The sequence below is a fragment of the Marmota marmota genome, unplaced genomic scaffold (genome assembly GCF_001458135.2).
Source record: "Marmota marmota marmota unplaced genomic scaffold, marMar, whole genome shotgun sequence".
NCBI lineage: Eukaryota > Metazoa > Chordata > Mammalia > Rodentia > Sciuridae > Marmota > Marmota marmota.
The window spans coordinates 2,571,602-2,589,361 of record NW_026000196.1 but is presented as its reverse complement, the minus strand read 5'-3'; the positions used below and the strand labels follow the sequence as shown (position 1 = coordinate 2,589,361).

Sequence of the window (17,760 nt, the reverse complement as noted above, 5' to 3'; positions counted from 1 at the left end):
TGAAGGTATTTTTAAAGTTTATTTTTTTAGAGAAAAATAAACTGTGGGACATATGCAAAAATAAAATAAATTAAAAAAACCCCAATCCTACCAACAGTGTAAAAGTGTTCCTTTTCCTCCACATCCTTTCCAGCATTTATTATCCTTTGTATTCTTGATGGCTGCCATTATGACTTGAGTGACATAAAATCTCAACATAGTTTTGATTTGCATTTCCCTAGTTGCTAATGATGTTGAACATTTTTTCATATATTTGTTGGCCGTTTGTATTTCTTCTTTTGAAAAGGGTCTGTTTATCTCATTTTCACATTTATTAGTTGGGCTTTTTGTTGTTAAATTTTTTGAGATCATTATGTATTCTGGATATTAATTCTCTGTTGGAAGAGTAGCTAGCAAAGATTTTCTCCCATTCTATAAGGTTCTCTAAGAGATCGTTTAACAAGTATGAGAAACTGACTTTTGCTGTGATGTAAGATGTGCTTTACAGGATGTTAGAGTGGAACTAGGATGTTTACATGTAGGTATGGATGGTACAATCCAGAAGGCAACACGTTCACACTTCCAAATTCTGGAGGCTCCCTTGAGCCACTTCCAGTCTAGGCAGGCAGAGGAAGGAAATGGGATGTGGCTGATTGGTTCCCTCTAGTGGCCACAAGTCAGAATGCACAAAAGATGGGTCATCTTGCAGGTACTGTGAGTAATGGTCCTGTGTATCATTGAAAATCAAAATCTGTTTCTGGGACAGCACCTTTCAAATATGTATCAACGGATTTGCTGTCATATTTTGTCCCTATATACTGCATCATCTATACAGCAAATAACTTTTGTCCTGGTTTTGCCATTAGAGCTAGCATTATGAACTTGGATAGGCAATTTCATCTTTCCTCAACTGTGTCATGAAAGATGATAATGTTTGTTCTATTTGCCTCATGTGATGTTGCAAGAATTATGCAGAATATTAATGTGTTTGCAATAATTTAGACAAATATGACCAGCTCGGTACAGAAATGATTGTAATTTGATCCAGAGAAGATTGTATAATCTCTATCCCCTAACATGTTTCCTGGTCAGCTATGTAGAGGCTGACCTAGGAGCACTTAGTTTCCTTACCCTTTGTCTTAGGCTCTTTAAACAGTACCCTTATTCTAATAATTAGACTCCCTAGATGAAAGAGGGAGGAGATAAAGGGAAGCTTCTGTCCTCAGGCATAACATAAGGCCAGCCTGTAGCAGGTAGGGGAGATGTCAGCAGGTACTGGGGAAGGAATCTCTTTAGGATACCTTGGCCCTGGACAGCCTGTCCTCCAGGGGAGTTCTGGTATTTCTGAATGAGAGATATTAAGTTTCTAGAAATATTAATACCTTGAAGGGAAAAACTTATTTTGGTTTTGATTTTGGGAAAAAAACTGTAATTTGAGAACCATGGAAACATTTTCACATCATTGAAATACCTGAAAGTACTTTAAGAAATCTCTTGATATACAAAGGTAGTATGGGTAGCCTTGTTACAAACAAGATGATTCAGTTCAAATGTTAAATTTAAAAGCATATTTCAGGAGTTATAGTTGCAGTTGATGGACCAAGATCCCTGTTTATCTCCTTTTCCTTCCAGAAATCCCAACAACTAACAGAATAAATATAAAATCTGTTATCTGTTTTATTTCAACAGTGAAAAACATGAAAATATATAATATGTGACCAGAAATTTTAAAGACTTCCTGAAAGAAATACATTAGATAGCATCAGATCCAGCTAAAACATACAGAAATGACAAAAGTAATGAAAAAAAATACCCCATGAAAAATGCTGACCATACAAAAATAGAGGAGAAATAGTAACATCAAAGGAAAATTTGATGCAAAAAGCATCAATGGAAAAATAGCTTTGCTAAAAAAATGAGAAAATGAAGTCAGTGTCAGCGAATGATAATAGTTATAAATCATTTTACACCACATAAGATAGCATCTAAATTTGTAAGGTAAAGCTTTCAGAAATACATAGCAAACTGACAAAAATCAGAGTAGAGGACATCACATACCTCTGTCATAGCATAACAGATTCAATTGGCTCATGCATAAAATATGGTTATTAACTGTGATTATAAATAAATAGAGACATCTGCATTTCCCAAATGGAAAACACATTCTTTTGGAACAATCATGTACAGGGAAAAAAAAAAAACTCCATAAATTTTCCAAAGTAAAAATCATAGAATGCAAAAATTACATGGAAAGTATAGTTTCCAAATTCTGAATGTTTGGAAATTCATAAACATGTAGAAACAATTTCTAGTTTAAAGAGGAAATGAAAAGTAAAATTACAATTGCTCATGAGTGACAGAATTCTTTGTTCAAGAGCAGTGATATATGGGCAAATCTTAAATGCATTTAATAGAAAAATAAAAGTTGGGGAAAAATGAATGACTCATGCAGTCCAAGAGATAGGAAAATAACAGGAAATCATATCACTCTAGGTAGAAAGTAGAAATAAATATGGTTAAAAAGAGAACTTAATAAAATAAAAAACGGTAACAACAAAGAGACAGAAGCAATAAGGCCAAGAGCTTTTTTTTTTTTAAAGCCATAAAATGATAAACCAAGTGTGACCAAGAGGAAGAAAAGTAAATAAAAAAATGACATAATGAAAAAGAAAGAGTATATTACCATTGGTATTTTTTTTCCTAACAAATACTTAAATAGCCCTCAGCACCCAGGGCTGCTAAGAGCCCTTTAAGTCAGAGGTGGGCCTGGGAGTTCATGACACCAGCTTTAGGACAAGCTCATGGGCAAGGTGACAACGTTAAATGGAAATTCCAGATTTAATCAACCAACAAAAATGCCTTTACACCCCCATAGGCTTTACAAAAATAATATTTACCTCTTTACTTCCTCTATTTTTTCCTGATGGTTTGCCAAGATACTTGCATAGCATTTTGTTAACCTGAACACACACACACACACACACACACACATACACACACACAAACACACACACAGTTATTTGTTTATTCTAAGACAGAGGTTTTGTTTTTGATTCTTTGCTTTTAAACTACATGAGTTGTTTTTTCAGGGTCAACCCTGACTGCCTATATCACGTGTTTGTTGGGCATTCTTTGTTGTTGTTGAGAGTTTATTTGCAGTTTTGATGCCTAGCCTGAGTTGGAAACAGCTCTACTATGCACATGGCAGGGCCTATAGTCCCTGACAAGTTTTGGGTCTTTTGTTGCTTGATCTTTAAGCACTGTACTAGGCATTTTTATGAATCACGAGTGTTTTCCAGTCTGCTGGGTGAATAGGAAACATTTTTAAAAATTTTTAATATCTATTTTTTATGTGGTGCTGAGGATCGAACCTAGTGCCTCACACACATATGAGGCAAGTGCTCTACCACTGAGCTATAGCCCCAGCCCCCAGTTGCTTGGCCTTTAAAAAAATGATCCAGAAGGATCTAAAGTAGAAATTATTCCCCTGCTAATTCCTCTCATTTTCATCTCTGAAGGCTGCCTCTTATCTTTCTCATGGCTCCTCACATCCAAAGAAGGCTGAATACATCAAAAGGAGTACTCTGAACTGTGTTTTAATTAATATCTAATTGATTAAATTAATAAATCTGCAGCCTAATTCTTCTTAAATTTTAAGCAGAACTTATGAATCTTATTTACAAATTTAGTAATTTTTATATAAAATGATTTTTTCATCTTTAATTTAGGTTTTATTAACATAGGCCATTCACACACAGTGTATGATTATCAGTGATACAAGCTTTGATTCATTTCTTGTCATTTCTGTACTGTCCTTTTATATTTTTATATTTTTCTGGTACTCCAAATTTTAGGCATTGAGCTAAGGGGAACAAATACAATGTCAGGCTGAATGAGACTGCATGATTGAAAGCTTGTGACTGACGAGGTTGTAGTTTTTCAAATTACAAACATAAAACTTTTTCCTATTAGAATTCACTCTGCAGCTCATCACCTTCTTTAGCAATGCATTTTTGGGCATCTCTCCAGAACATGTACATCTTACTTATTTATCTATTTTTCCTTATGACTAAAGAGTGATTTTTATGTGGATGTTTATACAATTTATCATTTATCTAGTGAGTCAACTGTTGATTATAATTTAGATTATTTTAAATTCTTTTTCTTGTGCGGGGCAGTACTGGGGATTGAACTCAGGGGAACTCAATCACTAAGCCACATCCCCAATCCTATTTTGTATTTTATTTAATGAGACAGGTCTCACTGAGTTGCTTAGCACCTCACTTTTGCTGAGGCTGGCTTTGAACTTTCGATCCTCCTGCCTCAGCCTCCCCAATCACTGGGATTACAGGCATGCACCACAGTGCCTGGCTATTTTAAATTCTTAACACTGCATTTTTTGTGGGCTTACAAAATTACAAATGCAGCACATAAGATTGGCTTATGTGGAGCTATGGAAATTTGCATATTTAACTGTATTGTATGTCTTCTTATTAGTTCCCTGTTAACTAGCAGTCAGAAAGTTCAGGAATGTTTTTTTCAGAAGAAAAGATTCAATCTTAATCTGGCAGGTTGGACTTTGAAGTTAACTTCTTCTGACTGTAGCACAAATAAATAGGTTTAGTTATATCACCGATGATTTATGATTATCTTATTGTTGGTTTCTGAGGTAGTTCTAATATGAGTCATTATTATGGTATCCTTCTTACATAAGCACAGAAATTCAAGTTCACCCAGCAGATGAGGAGAGATTGGCTCATGTCTCATCTTGGTATTGAGAGATCTCCAAGTCTATGAAGTCATTGAATGAAGAGGAATGATTTTCCAAGTTCTGCACTATTACATTAATATTCATTTTAATGTTCAAAAGAAAAAGAAATTAGGCTTCTCTAATGGCATTGGGAGGAAGTGATGGTCCAACATTAAAAACCAAGAAATTGCTACCTCCCTCAAAAGGTTGCAAGCATTCATTTAGATTCAAATAATCATGATTGTGTTAGAAGTACATAATTAATAAAAATTACATCTCTATTTGTTCTTCTGAGAATTATCAAGTCTTCCATTTACTAACATTTCTACTTGTTTTGTCTTCTTTTAAGAAAATAGATGTTACCAATAAAGCTGTTGCAGAAATTCTTTCAAAAACCACTGAATATCTTCAGCCAAATCCAGGTAATGTTAGAAATTATTGAAATATTCTATTATTTATTGGTTGTCATGGATGCTACGATCCCCTATTTACTTGACATTTGGTTGACATGATCTAGAAACAATGTCCACTAGGTCCAAATAATGCTATTCAGTTTTTAAAAGTTGAATCTTACAGGCATAGTGGTTCATGCCTGTAATCCCAGTGCCTCAGGAGGCAGGAGGATCTCAAACTTGAAGCTAGCCTGGGCAACTTAGCAAGAAAGACCCCAACTGAAAATAAATAAAAATAAAATAAAAAAGGCTTGGGATGTAGCTCAGTGGTAGAGCACTACTGGGTTCAATTCCTAGTACTAAAAAACAAAACAAAACAAAAAATAACAACAAAAAAACTCCAATGACCAAAATAGTGAATAGTGGCAATGGAGAGTGGACAGTTGGTGAGAAGCAAAGCACATACCTCTGTGGACTTTGGGTTGGTATCATCTGATGGAGTGTTGCTCTTAGCAATAAGGCATGCTAAGCAAAGACATTTATGAAATGCTTCAGAAATCCACTAAACATTTTATAAGTGTTTTCTTATCTATTTCCTTTTAAAATAAAAAAAAACGACTCTCATCCTGTTCTAAAGGATCATGTTCTTCCATCATGTATGTTAATTTGAAAGGACTTCACATTATGGCTCAAATACTAAAGAGATGAGGTGTGATAAACATGAAAAATACAGAAAAGCCACCAGTCACATCTTTGATGCAGAAGCCCCTATGCAGCATCCAGTGATGTGGTTTTCCTAAGAAACCAAGAGAGGGCGCCCAAGCCTTGAGTCTGTGGATTTCCCAAGCTGCCTTTCCTTTGTAGGGATTTATTATTTGCATGTAGTATCTGCGATTCCTTTGGCTGTGGGAATTGGCACAGAGATAACTTTCTGAAAATCTAGAAAGTGAAAATTTAAGAAAATAAATTTTATCATGTATCTAGGGAAGACAGCAAGTGTAAAAATTGCTTTAAAATTGTTTTGATGATAGTAGCTTTAAAAACCATAGTAATGTATCTTCTCCATGGCCTCATCAATGATTGAAATGATGAGTTCCCTTTGCTTTATATCAGTCTATAAATGTTTAATAATTGTCTCCTCTGTGCTAGAGGCTTTCTGGGGTGCTGGAATACACTGTCAGAGACTCCATCGTCAAGGAACTGACATGGGAAGAGGGTAGGGAGGCATTGGCTAGCAATCAAAGTGTCCACTGGCCAGTGGTCTCTGATCATTCCTGAAGAAGAGTACGGGAGCCCTTCCAGCTTCTAAAGTAGTCTAATGCCCTTCACTGAGTACATACCACATCCACTCTGACAGTGGGAACAAGGGCTGAATGCGTGTGTGTGTGTGTGTGTGTGTGTGTGTGTTTGTTGGGGCGGGGGAAGGGAGTGAAGCGTTTGGGCCTGAGGACCCAGAGGATAAGTGCTTTGAGGCTGAGACACAAGGCTTAAAAGGATGCCACTGCGAGTGTTTAAATCCTTGCTACTCAAAGAGTGGTCCATGGACCAGCATGATCTATGTACCCTAAAAGATTGCTGGAAACAGCATCTCAGGCTCACCCCAGATCTACTGAATCAGACTATGTTTTAACAAGATCCCCGGGTTATTTGAATATATATTGAAGTTTGAGAAGCACTGTCTAGATTATGTTAAAAATAAGTATCTCAAATACCATAAGCTAGTTTGTGTTTTATTCTCTTGCCTATAGAATGGAATTCCAATTCTTTGCTTGATGTTAAACTGGTAGTCCCATTTACTCCATAGTGACCTCTCATTTTTGCACTGTATTAATCTCTTCTTGGGTCAAACCAGCCAAATCCTTGTCCATTAATTATACCATAAGCGGTGTACCCTCTTCCATGCTTTGCCGATACTACTTTCTGCACATTTTAGGGGATTATTTTAGCCTTTCTCTAGCGCATTGTCATCTTTTACTTTCCCTGCACCACCCCAAACTTTATTTTCATAATTACAATGCTTAAATGCTGCCTCCCAATAACCAGGTGTGAGCTCCTTGAGGAGAGGTCATAAGCACAATGTTGCACAGGACCAAAAATCAGTAAATACACATTGCCTATGTCAGAGGAAAGAAAAGAAAGTAAGAAGCAGTGACTGCCCATCACCTCCTTAGGGATGGAAGCTGAACTGTAGCTGGGGGACCATCAATGAAGGCCATTCACTATGGCAGGGATCTGTCTTCTCCTATTGGTTCTGCCTCTTGAGCATGTGCGGCCAACCTTCCTTGCTGTCATCTGTTTGAACCAATTATTGGAAGTGGTTAGATGAGGATGTTAATGATCAATTGGTAGTTTGAAACACCCACCTTAGCAATTTTGTCCTTAATTTGTGTTTGGTCCCTAGAAAAAAAATGGTCCGCATAGGTGTTGGTGTCTGGCTTCAATTTGTTGATAATTTCAAGCATTCCAAAGTTCAACACTCTGGGTAATGTTTAGTATAGCCACACTTTCTTTTTATTTGGAGACAACAATATGTGCCATAATTTCTGTATTCCACCATGGCTTTGCAACAGTGTGCTTAGCACCCACCTTGATAGAGTCTAGAAAGTCATGTGAGAAAATGAAATAGGTCACGCAATTGCATGCTTCAGGTCTCTGACATTTTGTCTAAAACAACCTTGATTCTGGCAGCTATTTGCTAAATGCTGTTCCCGTCATTCCACCTTGTAACTTTAAGGAATTACAAATGACAATGTTTTTAAGCATACAGAGCTAAGCTAGGAATGCTGAACACTGTGTCGAAGATCCGAGGGCAGGTGAAGACCACTGGATACCCACAAACAGAAGGCTTGCTAGGGGACTGCATGCTGAAGTATGGGAAGGAACTCGGGGAAGACTCCACCTTTGGTGAGTATTTACAGCTCTCCTAACAGAGCTGAGGATGAATACCTCCTGTGTTAGTTGTAAGTTGTGCACAAGACTTTCAACTCAACAGTTCTACAATTTTTTCATATTATCAAAGTAATGCATACTCACTCCAGGGGGTTTAGGGGAAAAAAAAGAAAAATGCTAACATCACCTATGATTTCCACTGATAGGCCCAGTTAAACTCTTTTGCTGTGTATCCTTTATACCTTTTGTTTATTCTTAGGTATATTCACATATAACTTTAAAAATAAAACTGGATTACAATATATATATATATATACATCTTTTATAACTTGTTTTTTCCCACTATACTGTGATCCATGCTTTAACAATCTTCTACAATATTTTTTAATTCTTATTTTTTATTCTTTTTAGGTATACATCACAATAGAGTGTATTTTGACAATATTGTTTTTTTAAAGGCAGCATAATATTTCAAGTATCATACTTCAACCAGCTACATTTTACATTTACTAGATATAGTAAACTAGATGAGCCCTTATTGTAGACCAAATTTTTATTTTCTAAGTTTGTTTCTTGTCTTTCCCTTATGTTTCTTGATCTGTATCTTCTTTTGATTCAGTGTCTCATTGTTGTAAGTACTGTAGTTTTTTTTAAGAGAGAGAGAGAGAGAGAGAGAGAGAGAGAGAGAATTTCAATATTTATTTTTCAGTTTTCAGCGGACACAACAACTTTGTTTGTATGTGGTGCTGAGGATCGAACCCGGGCCGCACACATGCCAGGCGAGCGCGCTACCACTTGAGCAACATCCCCAGCCCTAGTACTGTAGTTTTAAAAATATTTTTAAATTGTATTTTACTAAAATTTCCCCTTGTTATTTTTCTTCATGTAAAAAATCTTTATATAGCATTTATAATAATATTTTTTTCATTGACAGATCTTTAGGGATACCCCAAATCATGCATGTTTCTTGACATTTTTTTAGAGGAAATTCTTAGTAATGAAATTGCTGGCTCAAGAATAGGCCTGTTTTTTGGGTTTTGGAAGCGTATTCTTAGTGACCCACCAAAAGGGCTGTGCCAGTTTGATGTTCCTGCCTGGAGTATATGAGAGTGTTCCCCAACACAGTTTCTAAATTTAAGATTTGTGTTTTTAGTTTACTTTTACGTAACTTATAATTTGATGTATGGCATATAAAAATGACATCTTGGTGCTGTTTTTCTTTACTTTTAGAGATAATGGTAAGGCAGAATTGTATTCATGTTTATCATTGTTTTCATGAATGTGTATTTATGTCCTTTGCCTATTCTTCCATTAAGTTTTTTTTTTCCTTTATTGGTCTTTGAGCTAATGTCGGATAGTTGCTCTTTGCCTGCCTTACATGATGATAAAGTTTTGTCCTAGGTAGACATTTACCTTCTGACTTTGTATATAGAGGTCATTTTCAATTTAATTTAATTTGATTTTTGCATTACAAGGGATTAAACCAAGGAGTGCTCTACCTCTGAGTTATATCCACATCTCTTTATTTTTTTATTTTGAGACAAGGTCTTACTAAGTTGCCCAGGCTGACCTCGAACTTGTGATCCTCCTGGCCTCAGCTTCCCAAGTAGCTAGGGAAACAGGCATGTGCCATTTTACCTGGCTTGAGGTCATTTTAGTGGAAGAAAGATTTTTATTTTTCTTTTAGTGGAGCTTATTAGTCTTCCTTTAAGTTTTCAAGCTTCGCCATTATGTTTGGAAAATCTTTTACATCCCTACCCCCTGAGAATTATATAAATGTTTATTTGTACTATTTTTGATACATATACTTCCTTTTCTTAATTTTGTTTTTCCTAAGCTCCTGAGTTTATTGGAGATATGGTGCAATAGGATTCTAATTTTGTTTTCTAACAAATAAATAGCTGGTTGTCTCAGTGCTTTATTAGCAAGTTCAACTTTCTCTGCTGATTTGAGATGACCCTTTATTGTAGGCTGATTTTTTTTATTTTTAACATTTGATTCTATCCTTTCTCTTCAGTTTCTCCATCTGAGTCCTGTTTTGATGCGCAGTGTCATAAAGTTTTAAGTATTGTAGTTTTAAAGTATTTTAAAATATACTTTACTGAAATCTCTAATTATTTAATCACAAAAACCACATGGACACACTTGTCAGTTCTGTTTATTCAGATGAAGCTTAAGTCGTTTTAAATCTCCTTTATTAAAAATGAGAGTTCATTACATTTTGATTGAGATGGCTTTAAATTAATACATTAAATTGAGGCTGAATTGAATTAAATATATTAAGTCTTCTGGGAGAATCTGGCATGGTCGCTCGCTATTCATGTTGTGCTAACAGAGCAGGGTATTGAAGTTGAGAGATCAAGTATTTGGCCATGGTAATAATTCTAGGAAATCAGAAAAAAATCTTTTGGGGAAAAAAAATTTCTAGTGTTAAAGCATTTAATTGGTGACAGAGGGTAGCACTATCCTTCAGGGTAGTAAAATGTGATTCTTACTTTTTTTTAAGGGTTGGTGGCAACAGGATGGCCTGTTTTTCTTACCAGGAAGGTCCATTAGTGGAGAGAATATGTGGGGCTGCCAAGCAGACCCTGAGATCCAAGGACATTCCTGCTGTGCACCTGGCCACTGTGTCTGGGCTGTGACAGCCAGACAATTTGGTAGCTTCCCAAGTGTCCAGCCACTTGAAGAAACTTGGATTAAGGGAGAGAACTGATGTCAGCATGGTATCAGGGACAGATGGACCTTTCCTGTTCTGAGGGAGAAGCTGTGCTGATGGATGCTTTCTTCTTGGGGCCACATGCTAGAATCTAGAGTGCAGAGACCTCAATGGGTGGAGGCTCTGCCCCTCATCCTTATGGAATTCAACAGATCTAATCTTGTGCAGAAAGAGGGAATTCTAGGGAGGTGATGGCCAATATTCAGAATATAATCTTTGGAGTCTTCAGAGAAACATATTTGAGAATGTTTCTGTTACAACTAAATAAACTAGCCTAGTGAGGTATGGGCCCTTGTAGAAGGGAAGGCAGAGGGGTCAGAAGCATTACCCTCCAATTGATTTTGGCGACTAACTGGGCAAGAAAGAGCCTCTAGGCTAGGCAAGCACTTCCTGTCTCCATTTAAGAAAGATTTAGAAGCAAACTCTGGAGAGTTGTGTTCAGGAAATTTGACCTCCTAGGAGCAATGAAGCTCCCAGTGGGTCAAAATGGAGTTCCGGCCAGCTTTAATTTAAAGTGATGATTTCCACTTTTTTTTGGCAATGTCCTGTCTCATACATTTCCTTTTTTTAAAAAGTGAGATGAGACAGATCTTGCTATTTCTGTCTACTGGTAAATAAATTGTCTATGCCCTTGACTGGAAGGTGAAACAACTCAGAGGTCAGACTTGGGGTGGACCTTCAGGTCTTCAAGTGAAGGAATTGAGAGAACCCAAACTTCATCTTTTTTAAGATCAACTTGGAAAACCCCCATGTATAGGAAAAATTGTTCGTTCTAGTGCAGAATTTCCCAGGGACATCTTCTAGAGAACATGCAACCACATTGTGCACAACACCCAGGACACCTGTTTTGCAGGGATCTTGCAAATTACATTAGATTAACTGGGTCAAGATACTGGAGCATAATCCAGCAAAAACTGCCTGTCACTACCCAAGTCCCACAAGGCTGGCCCAGGCCTCCTTGCAAGAGCAGACTGACACCTGCTGACAGGATGTCACACCTGCAGCTCAGGATGACCTTAGAGAAGATTGGAAGCTTTAAAAAGAATTCTTATGCTGGGAAGAAGTTTACAGCAGAATGACTAAGATTTCTACATTTAGCAGTAATACATATTAGCCTAAGGTAGCTTATATATTTTTCTCTGGGAACTGAATTACTTGTTAAACATTATGCATATCATACGGGGTAAAAATGGGAGTTCATAATCCACTTGAATCAAATGTATGAAATATGATATGTCAAGAGCTTTGTAATGTTTTGAACAACTAATAATAAAAAAAACATTATGCATATCCAAAAGCTATATGATTTTGTGAAATGAGTCTGATTTCTCCATTCAGACTTTGGCTTGGTTTGTTCTTCTCTTAAAACAAAACAAAACAAAACAAAACAAACAAAAAACACCCAAAATCACCTACAGGGACGCAAGGATTCCGGGAGTGGCTCCAAGAAGATCCCACAGCTAGAAGCTGAGAAGAGGCTTTGTTCATTTCTATTGTAATCATTATTGGTTAATACTTAGCCCCTGATGAGTGAATCCTTTCATTGTTTACAAAGAGAGATTTCATTCCTGAGCTTCTAAGGAACCTTTGGTGCCAGTTTCCAGAAGTACTAGTTTTTAAAAGGAGCTTTATCTCCACCTAGTGGTCAAAATGGTAAGTGCTTTGGTCTGTCAACTTTTTATTTCATGTGGTGGTTAAAGTGCAGAAGGTAGAGAAGAAAATGTAGAAAACAGGACGTCTTTTATTTTTTCCTTTCTTATTTCTTATGAGTCAGGATCCAAAGGTCCCAGAGTGAGGGCATTATTATACTATCATCCACAAACTTTTCGGAAATAATTTATTAAATATCACTGTTAACCTAGAGAATTCTCCTCAAGAACCTTTTTTGTTTGTATTTTCTATCCAAGGGAATGCATTGATAGAAGTTGGTGAATCCATGAAACTCATGGCTGAAGTGAAAGACTCTCTTGATATTAATGTAAAGCAAACTTTTATTGATCCACTTCAATTACTACAAGACAAAGATTTAAAAGAGATTGGGGTAAGTTTTCCATGCTGTAAGTATACTTGTTTATATTTATGTAATTATAAAATGGTATATATATTTAAAAATCATTAGAAGGTTTATGTAGGGACTCAGCAAAATCATCATCTTATTTTGGGTACTGAAAAATAACTGTTACATTTTTCTGGGCTCACTGTGAAACAGTGCCAGGATCAATTAGGATCAGTTAGTCATGTCTGCCATGGGGATGGGGGCATGATGATTGGGGTGGATGCCAGCTACAATTCTCCAGCTTTACAATTCTGTATCTCATAGAAGCCAGCTAGAATCCAGGCTAAATATTCATATATTTCTGTAGCCATTTCTCACATAACAAAATGACTCCATTGTAAAAATCATATTAGATTGCATTTTTAATATATTTTCTTAGTTGTCAATGGACTTTATTTATTTATATGCAGTGCTGAGAATCAAACCCAGTGCCTCACACGAGCTTAGCAAGTGCTGTATCACTGAGCCACAAACCTAGCCCTTATATTACATTTTTTGATCCATCATGAATGGGAAAAATGAACCCCCATGGATCCAGCTTGTGTGGTAGAGATTGGGCTAGGGAAATGGGAGCTTGTCTTGCCTTCCCTGCTTGCACAGTGACCCTGAGGTATTTCTGCATCCCAGGATCAGAGAAGGAACTGATGATGTCAGTTTGTTGGTTCATTCATCCAACAATTGTGTATGGGGCCTGTTGTGTTCTGTCACTGTGGTGGGCACTGGCTGTATGTTGCTAAGCCAGTCCAGGTACATACTGTTGTGAAGCTCACAGATATAGGGTAGGGAGACAGCTAACAGTTATAATACACTGTGATGGGTGCTGTTGGAGAGACAAGCCCAGGAATGCCAAGGGGAAGGCATCTCCCTCAGCTTGGCTAGGTCAGGGAAGGCCTCCTGGAAGGGGGAGAAACTGGCCAGCCATACTCAGGTGGGCAGAACCTTCAGCAAAAACTGGCCAAAGGCCCAGGCCCATAAAAGCAGAAGACCTATGTGTAGGTGCGATGGCCAGGGCATAGGGTGCCTCTGGGATTGGGGAGATGTGGAAGAAAGGAAGGCTTAGAAAGTCCTGGATATCTGAATAGGCATCAGTGTATTTTGAAGGTAAAGGATATGGGGGGTGGTGCGTGAAATCCTCAAAGGTTAAATGAAAAATGAAAGCTGCCATTCAGGAACTCCTGAAACACCCACTCCCTACCGGGATGCTCCTTTGCCCCCTTATGTACCATCCTCTCCTTCCATTTTAGGGAAAGCATGTCTGTGTTGCTGTCTCAGGCCAGTAATGTTGAAACACATCAACACAGCAGTTCTTGACTCTGGGCTTCACAGTTCATCCCTTCAGTCCATTCTCCATGCCATGGCTAGAGCAATCTTCCTAAGATACCAGTCCTGATAGCTTCCTACTGACCTCGGAATAAAGATCCAATAACGTGGCTCCTGCTTCCCTCTGTGGCCTTATTGCTCTTCCTTTCCCAGTTGAACTCTCTGCCCAGCCTCACTGAATTGCAAGAAGCTCCCAGGCAACATTCTGCTTTGTACTCTCTATTTGTTGTCTTTCTCCTTCCTAAGCCATCTCAGATCTCAGCTGATATTTTCCTCTGGGAAGTTCTTTGTACTCTCTCCATACACAGTGAGGTATGCTTCTATACTCCCTGTGCCATGAGCATCATTGCTTGGCTATGTCTGTAGTTGGGCAGTAAGTTCTTTGGGGTAAGGAATCAGCTCTCTTCACTGCTGGACCCTCAAGGCTTCCACATGGATTGGGCTCACAAATTGTTATTGAATGGATGATTCCAGGGAAGAAGTGATATTCTGGGTTGTGGAGATACCGAAACTTCTTTTCCAAATGCAGAGCCTTAAAACTAGATACCTCCTGTTTTAGTCAGCTTTTTTTTTTTTTTTTTTGGCAGTTGTTGGGGAGCTCTTGGTTTCAGAGGTCTCAGTCCATAGACAGCACCATTCTTCAAGGCTGGAGGTGGGGGCAGAAGAGTGTGACGGAGGGAAGGACTCACATGATGATCAGAAAGCAGAAATAGAGAGACTCCATTCTCCAGATACAAAATATATACCCCAAAGGCACGCCCCCAATGACCCAAGTCCTCCAGCCACACCCTACCAACCTTTAGTTACCACCCATTTAATCCCTATTAGGGGATTAATTCACTGATTGGGATAAGGCTCTCATAACACAATCATTTCACTTCTGAAAATTCTTGCATTGTCTGACACATGAGCTTTTGGGGGACACTTAATATCTAAACCTCCTTTGCTAAGTCAGAACAAATTCATTTCTTCTTGTTCTATTGCTCCCAAGGAAGGCCACACAGAAAGTCAACTGTATAACATTGCGCTTTTGACAGCCTGGTCTGTAGGGTTGCTAGCCATGGATTGGACCCTGTGTAGTAAGTGGAACAAAATAATTTCCTTAGAGGCATCTTGTTACTCAGCTGCTGTTTGATATAGAATTTGTATCAATTTAAACTGAAATTATTAGATGATTAATTGTTAAGAATTAGGAGACCTTTCGTAGTCTCAACTCTGCTCTATATCATAGAAATCAAGGTTCAAGAACCTGTTCATTTATTGTATGACTAACTTACAGCTGTATATATGAAGATGGAAAGGGATTTAGGGTCTTGCTGGAAGTAGCAGATCATGCAAGAAGGATGCTTCTGCCCTTCAGTCTTATCAGCCCTTCTCACCTCATTGTTATGAAAACAAAACCAGAGCCTCCCAAATGAAAAGTGCAAGTTACCCATATGCCTGAGGGAATCTCAGTTTTCAAATATACTTTAGATATCAAATATCTGTTTTTCAAGGTTTATAGTCATACTTTCTGAGAGACCCCTCCATTTCCCTGAACAGTCATCTGCTCTACACTGTTTTGTGTTTTGATACTGGGGAATGAATTCAAGGGGCACTTGACCATGGAGCCCAGCCCTGTTTTGTATTTTATTTAGAGACAGGGTCTCACTGAGTTGCTTAGTGCCTTGCTGTTGCTAAGGCTGGCTTTGAACTGGAGATCCTCCTGCACCTCTGGGATTAAAGATGTGCCCCACTGCACTTGGCTCCATACTATTTTTTACCTGTGATCCCCTGCTTGAACACAGATTGTGATGGGGCACTTACTACCACAGCTCTAATAAGCCTCATGGCTGCATCTCATTAAAAGGATTATAGTATCATTTAGAAATCTCTCCATTTCAGAGGTTACCTTTTTATGCAACTTATTCAGTAATTGTTTGGAAAAATTACAGAAGATTCATAAATATTCTGGGAGATACTAGAAATGTGTGTTTTTATATTCTTAGTGGAGTTGACAACAGAAATGCCCTTATTTTTTGTATAGTTAATTCAGTTAGAAGTTAATCTTGATGTTAATAGAGCTGAAGTGAGGGGACTGAGTAGAGATACTGCATCTTCATGTCCCAGACAGACACACATTTGTCTTATCACCTGTCCATCCCTTCCTTTATTTGTTCTGCCAACATTCCTGAGGGCTTGTAAAGCAGGCAGTCTCCAGCAGGGGCTGAAGTGCACACAGCAGAAGTACAGGGACAGGTTCCTGCCCTCTGGAATTTAGGCTGAGAAAAAGTAGTGACTATTTGCTTAGAAATAATGAAGTGTTTTTTGTTTTGTTTTTTAATGGGGGGAATGCCACTTTGTGCATGTAACAATCCTCTGAGGTTTTCCTTTCCTCCTCCTACTTTTCTCTCTCTCTTTCCCCCTCTCTCTTTAGCACCACCTGAAAAAATTGGAAGGCCGCCGCCTGGATTACGATTATAAAAAGAAACGAGTAGGTAAGATACCAGATGAAGAAGTCAGACAAGCAGTAGAAAAATTTGAAGAGTCAAAGGAGTTGGCTGAAAGAAGCATGTTTAATTTTTTAGAAAATGATGTAAGTATTTAAGTCAAACAAGAGACATTAATGTAAATGAATAAAACACTGATCAGCATGTTGAAAACCTCTAAAGTCTGAGTTGATATGGAAGTTTTTAAAATGTTCAGTAGTCATTATTTCCAGCCTCAAAGATAGGGTCAGACATCCAGCAAGCCCTAACTCAGGTCTGGAATCTTGGGAAGCCCTGTTTATCCAAGAGATAGTTTGAGTGGGCCCCAGGGAGGTAGACTTGTCTCAGAAGATGGCAAAGTAAACTGGCCTTTGTGTTTGAGGCCACATTTGTGGTTTCACAGGAGAATAGAAAGCCCAGATCATAGATCAGTTTGCAGTTCTTAAGACTGAACAGCACTGTAGGAGCCAAATGTTTGAGGATGAGGGCCTTTCTCCCCCTGCAGCTCTCTGAGGCCTTTACTCATCAGAGTGAACATTTGGTACTCAAAAGCATGACCTGCGTTTTTTTAGCTGCTCCATAGTGGTGCTTGTAAAACTGGGGACTGAAGGTCTTAGATCATAGCACCTAGAAATGCCAGTCTTCTCTTGTACCGGTCCTGGCATTAACTAACCAGCTTTTATTTGATTTTTCCAAGTGACATCGAATGAAATGGGGATGAGTAATTCCCCATGGCAAGCCGAGGGCTTCCCTTATTTGCCTTGGTTATGAGGAATCACTTGGCATTTTTACTGCCTGAATGGAAAAGGCCACAGCCACCTGCCTTCTGCTTGAGTCCCTGACTCAGGTCTTAAATCAGCCTAGCCTCAGTGAAACCATGAGCTGTCTTGGCCAGCATTAGCTTTGGACTCATTTGTTAAACTTTCAAACCTGTGACAAGTCAGGGGATTTATTTATCCTCGAAAACATATCATACTTCTAGCCACTTGTTAAAAAGTACACCAAGGTCTTTCATCTTCTGAATCAGTTCAAAAAAAATGTAAGAAGCACTTTCTAGTCCATGGTGATGTGTGGAGGAATTATATCCAGTATTGACAATTCACTAAATCCCAGAAGACTAATTTTCCCAAATGGAGAAATCGGTTTGAAATTTCTCATGCCCATTAAACCATGGAGAATTGAAAAGTACA

At 38.1% G+C, this 17,760-nt stretch overlaps 1 protein-coding gene across 4 annotated transcripts in view; it reads left to right on the top strand.

Moving 5' to 3' along the window:
* Sh3gl3 (SH3 domain containing GRB2 like 3, endophilin A3) overlaps positions 1 to 17,760 on the top strand; it is a 163,544-nt gene that overhangs the window by 97,341 nt on the left and 48,443 nt on the right. For 3 of the 4 annotated variants that reach the window (XR_001504278.2, XM_048790171.1, XM_015493178.2), the window contains exons 3-6: positions 5,079 to 5,151; positions 7,882 to 8,025; positions 12,634 to 12,767; positions 16,519 to 16,677. Coding sequence is in view for 3 of the 4 variants with exons in the window: in XM_048790171.1 (XP_048646128.1) it covers positions 5,079 to 5,151; positions 7,882 to 8,025; positions 12,634 to 12,767; positions 16,519 to 16,677 (510 nt within the window). In the remaining variant the exon portion in view is untranslated. The remainder of the gene's footprint in view (positions 1 to 5,078; positions 5,152 to 7,881; positions 8,026 to 12,633; positions 12,768 to 16,518; positions 16,678 to 17,760) is intronic. The other variant, XM_015493180.2, reaches the window with a different exon arrangement.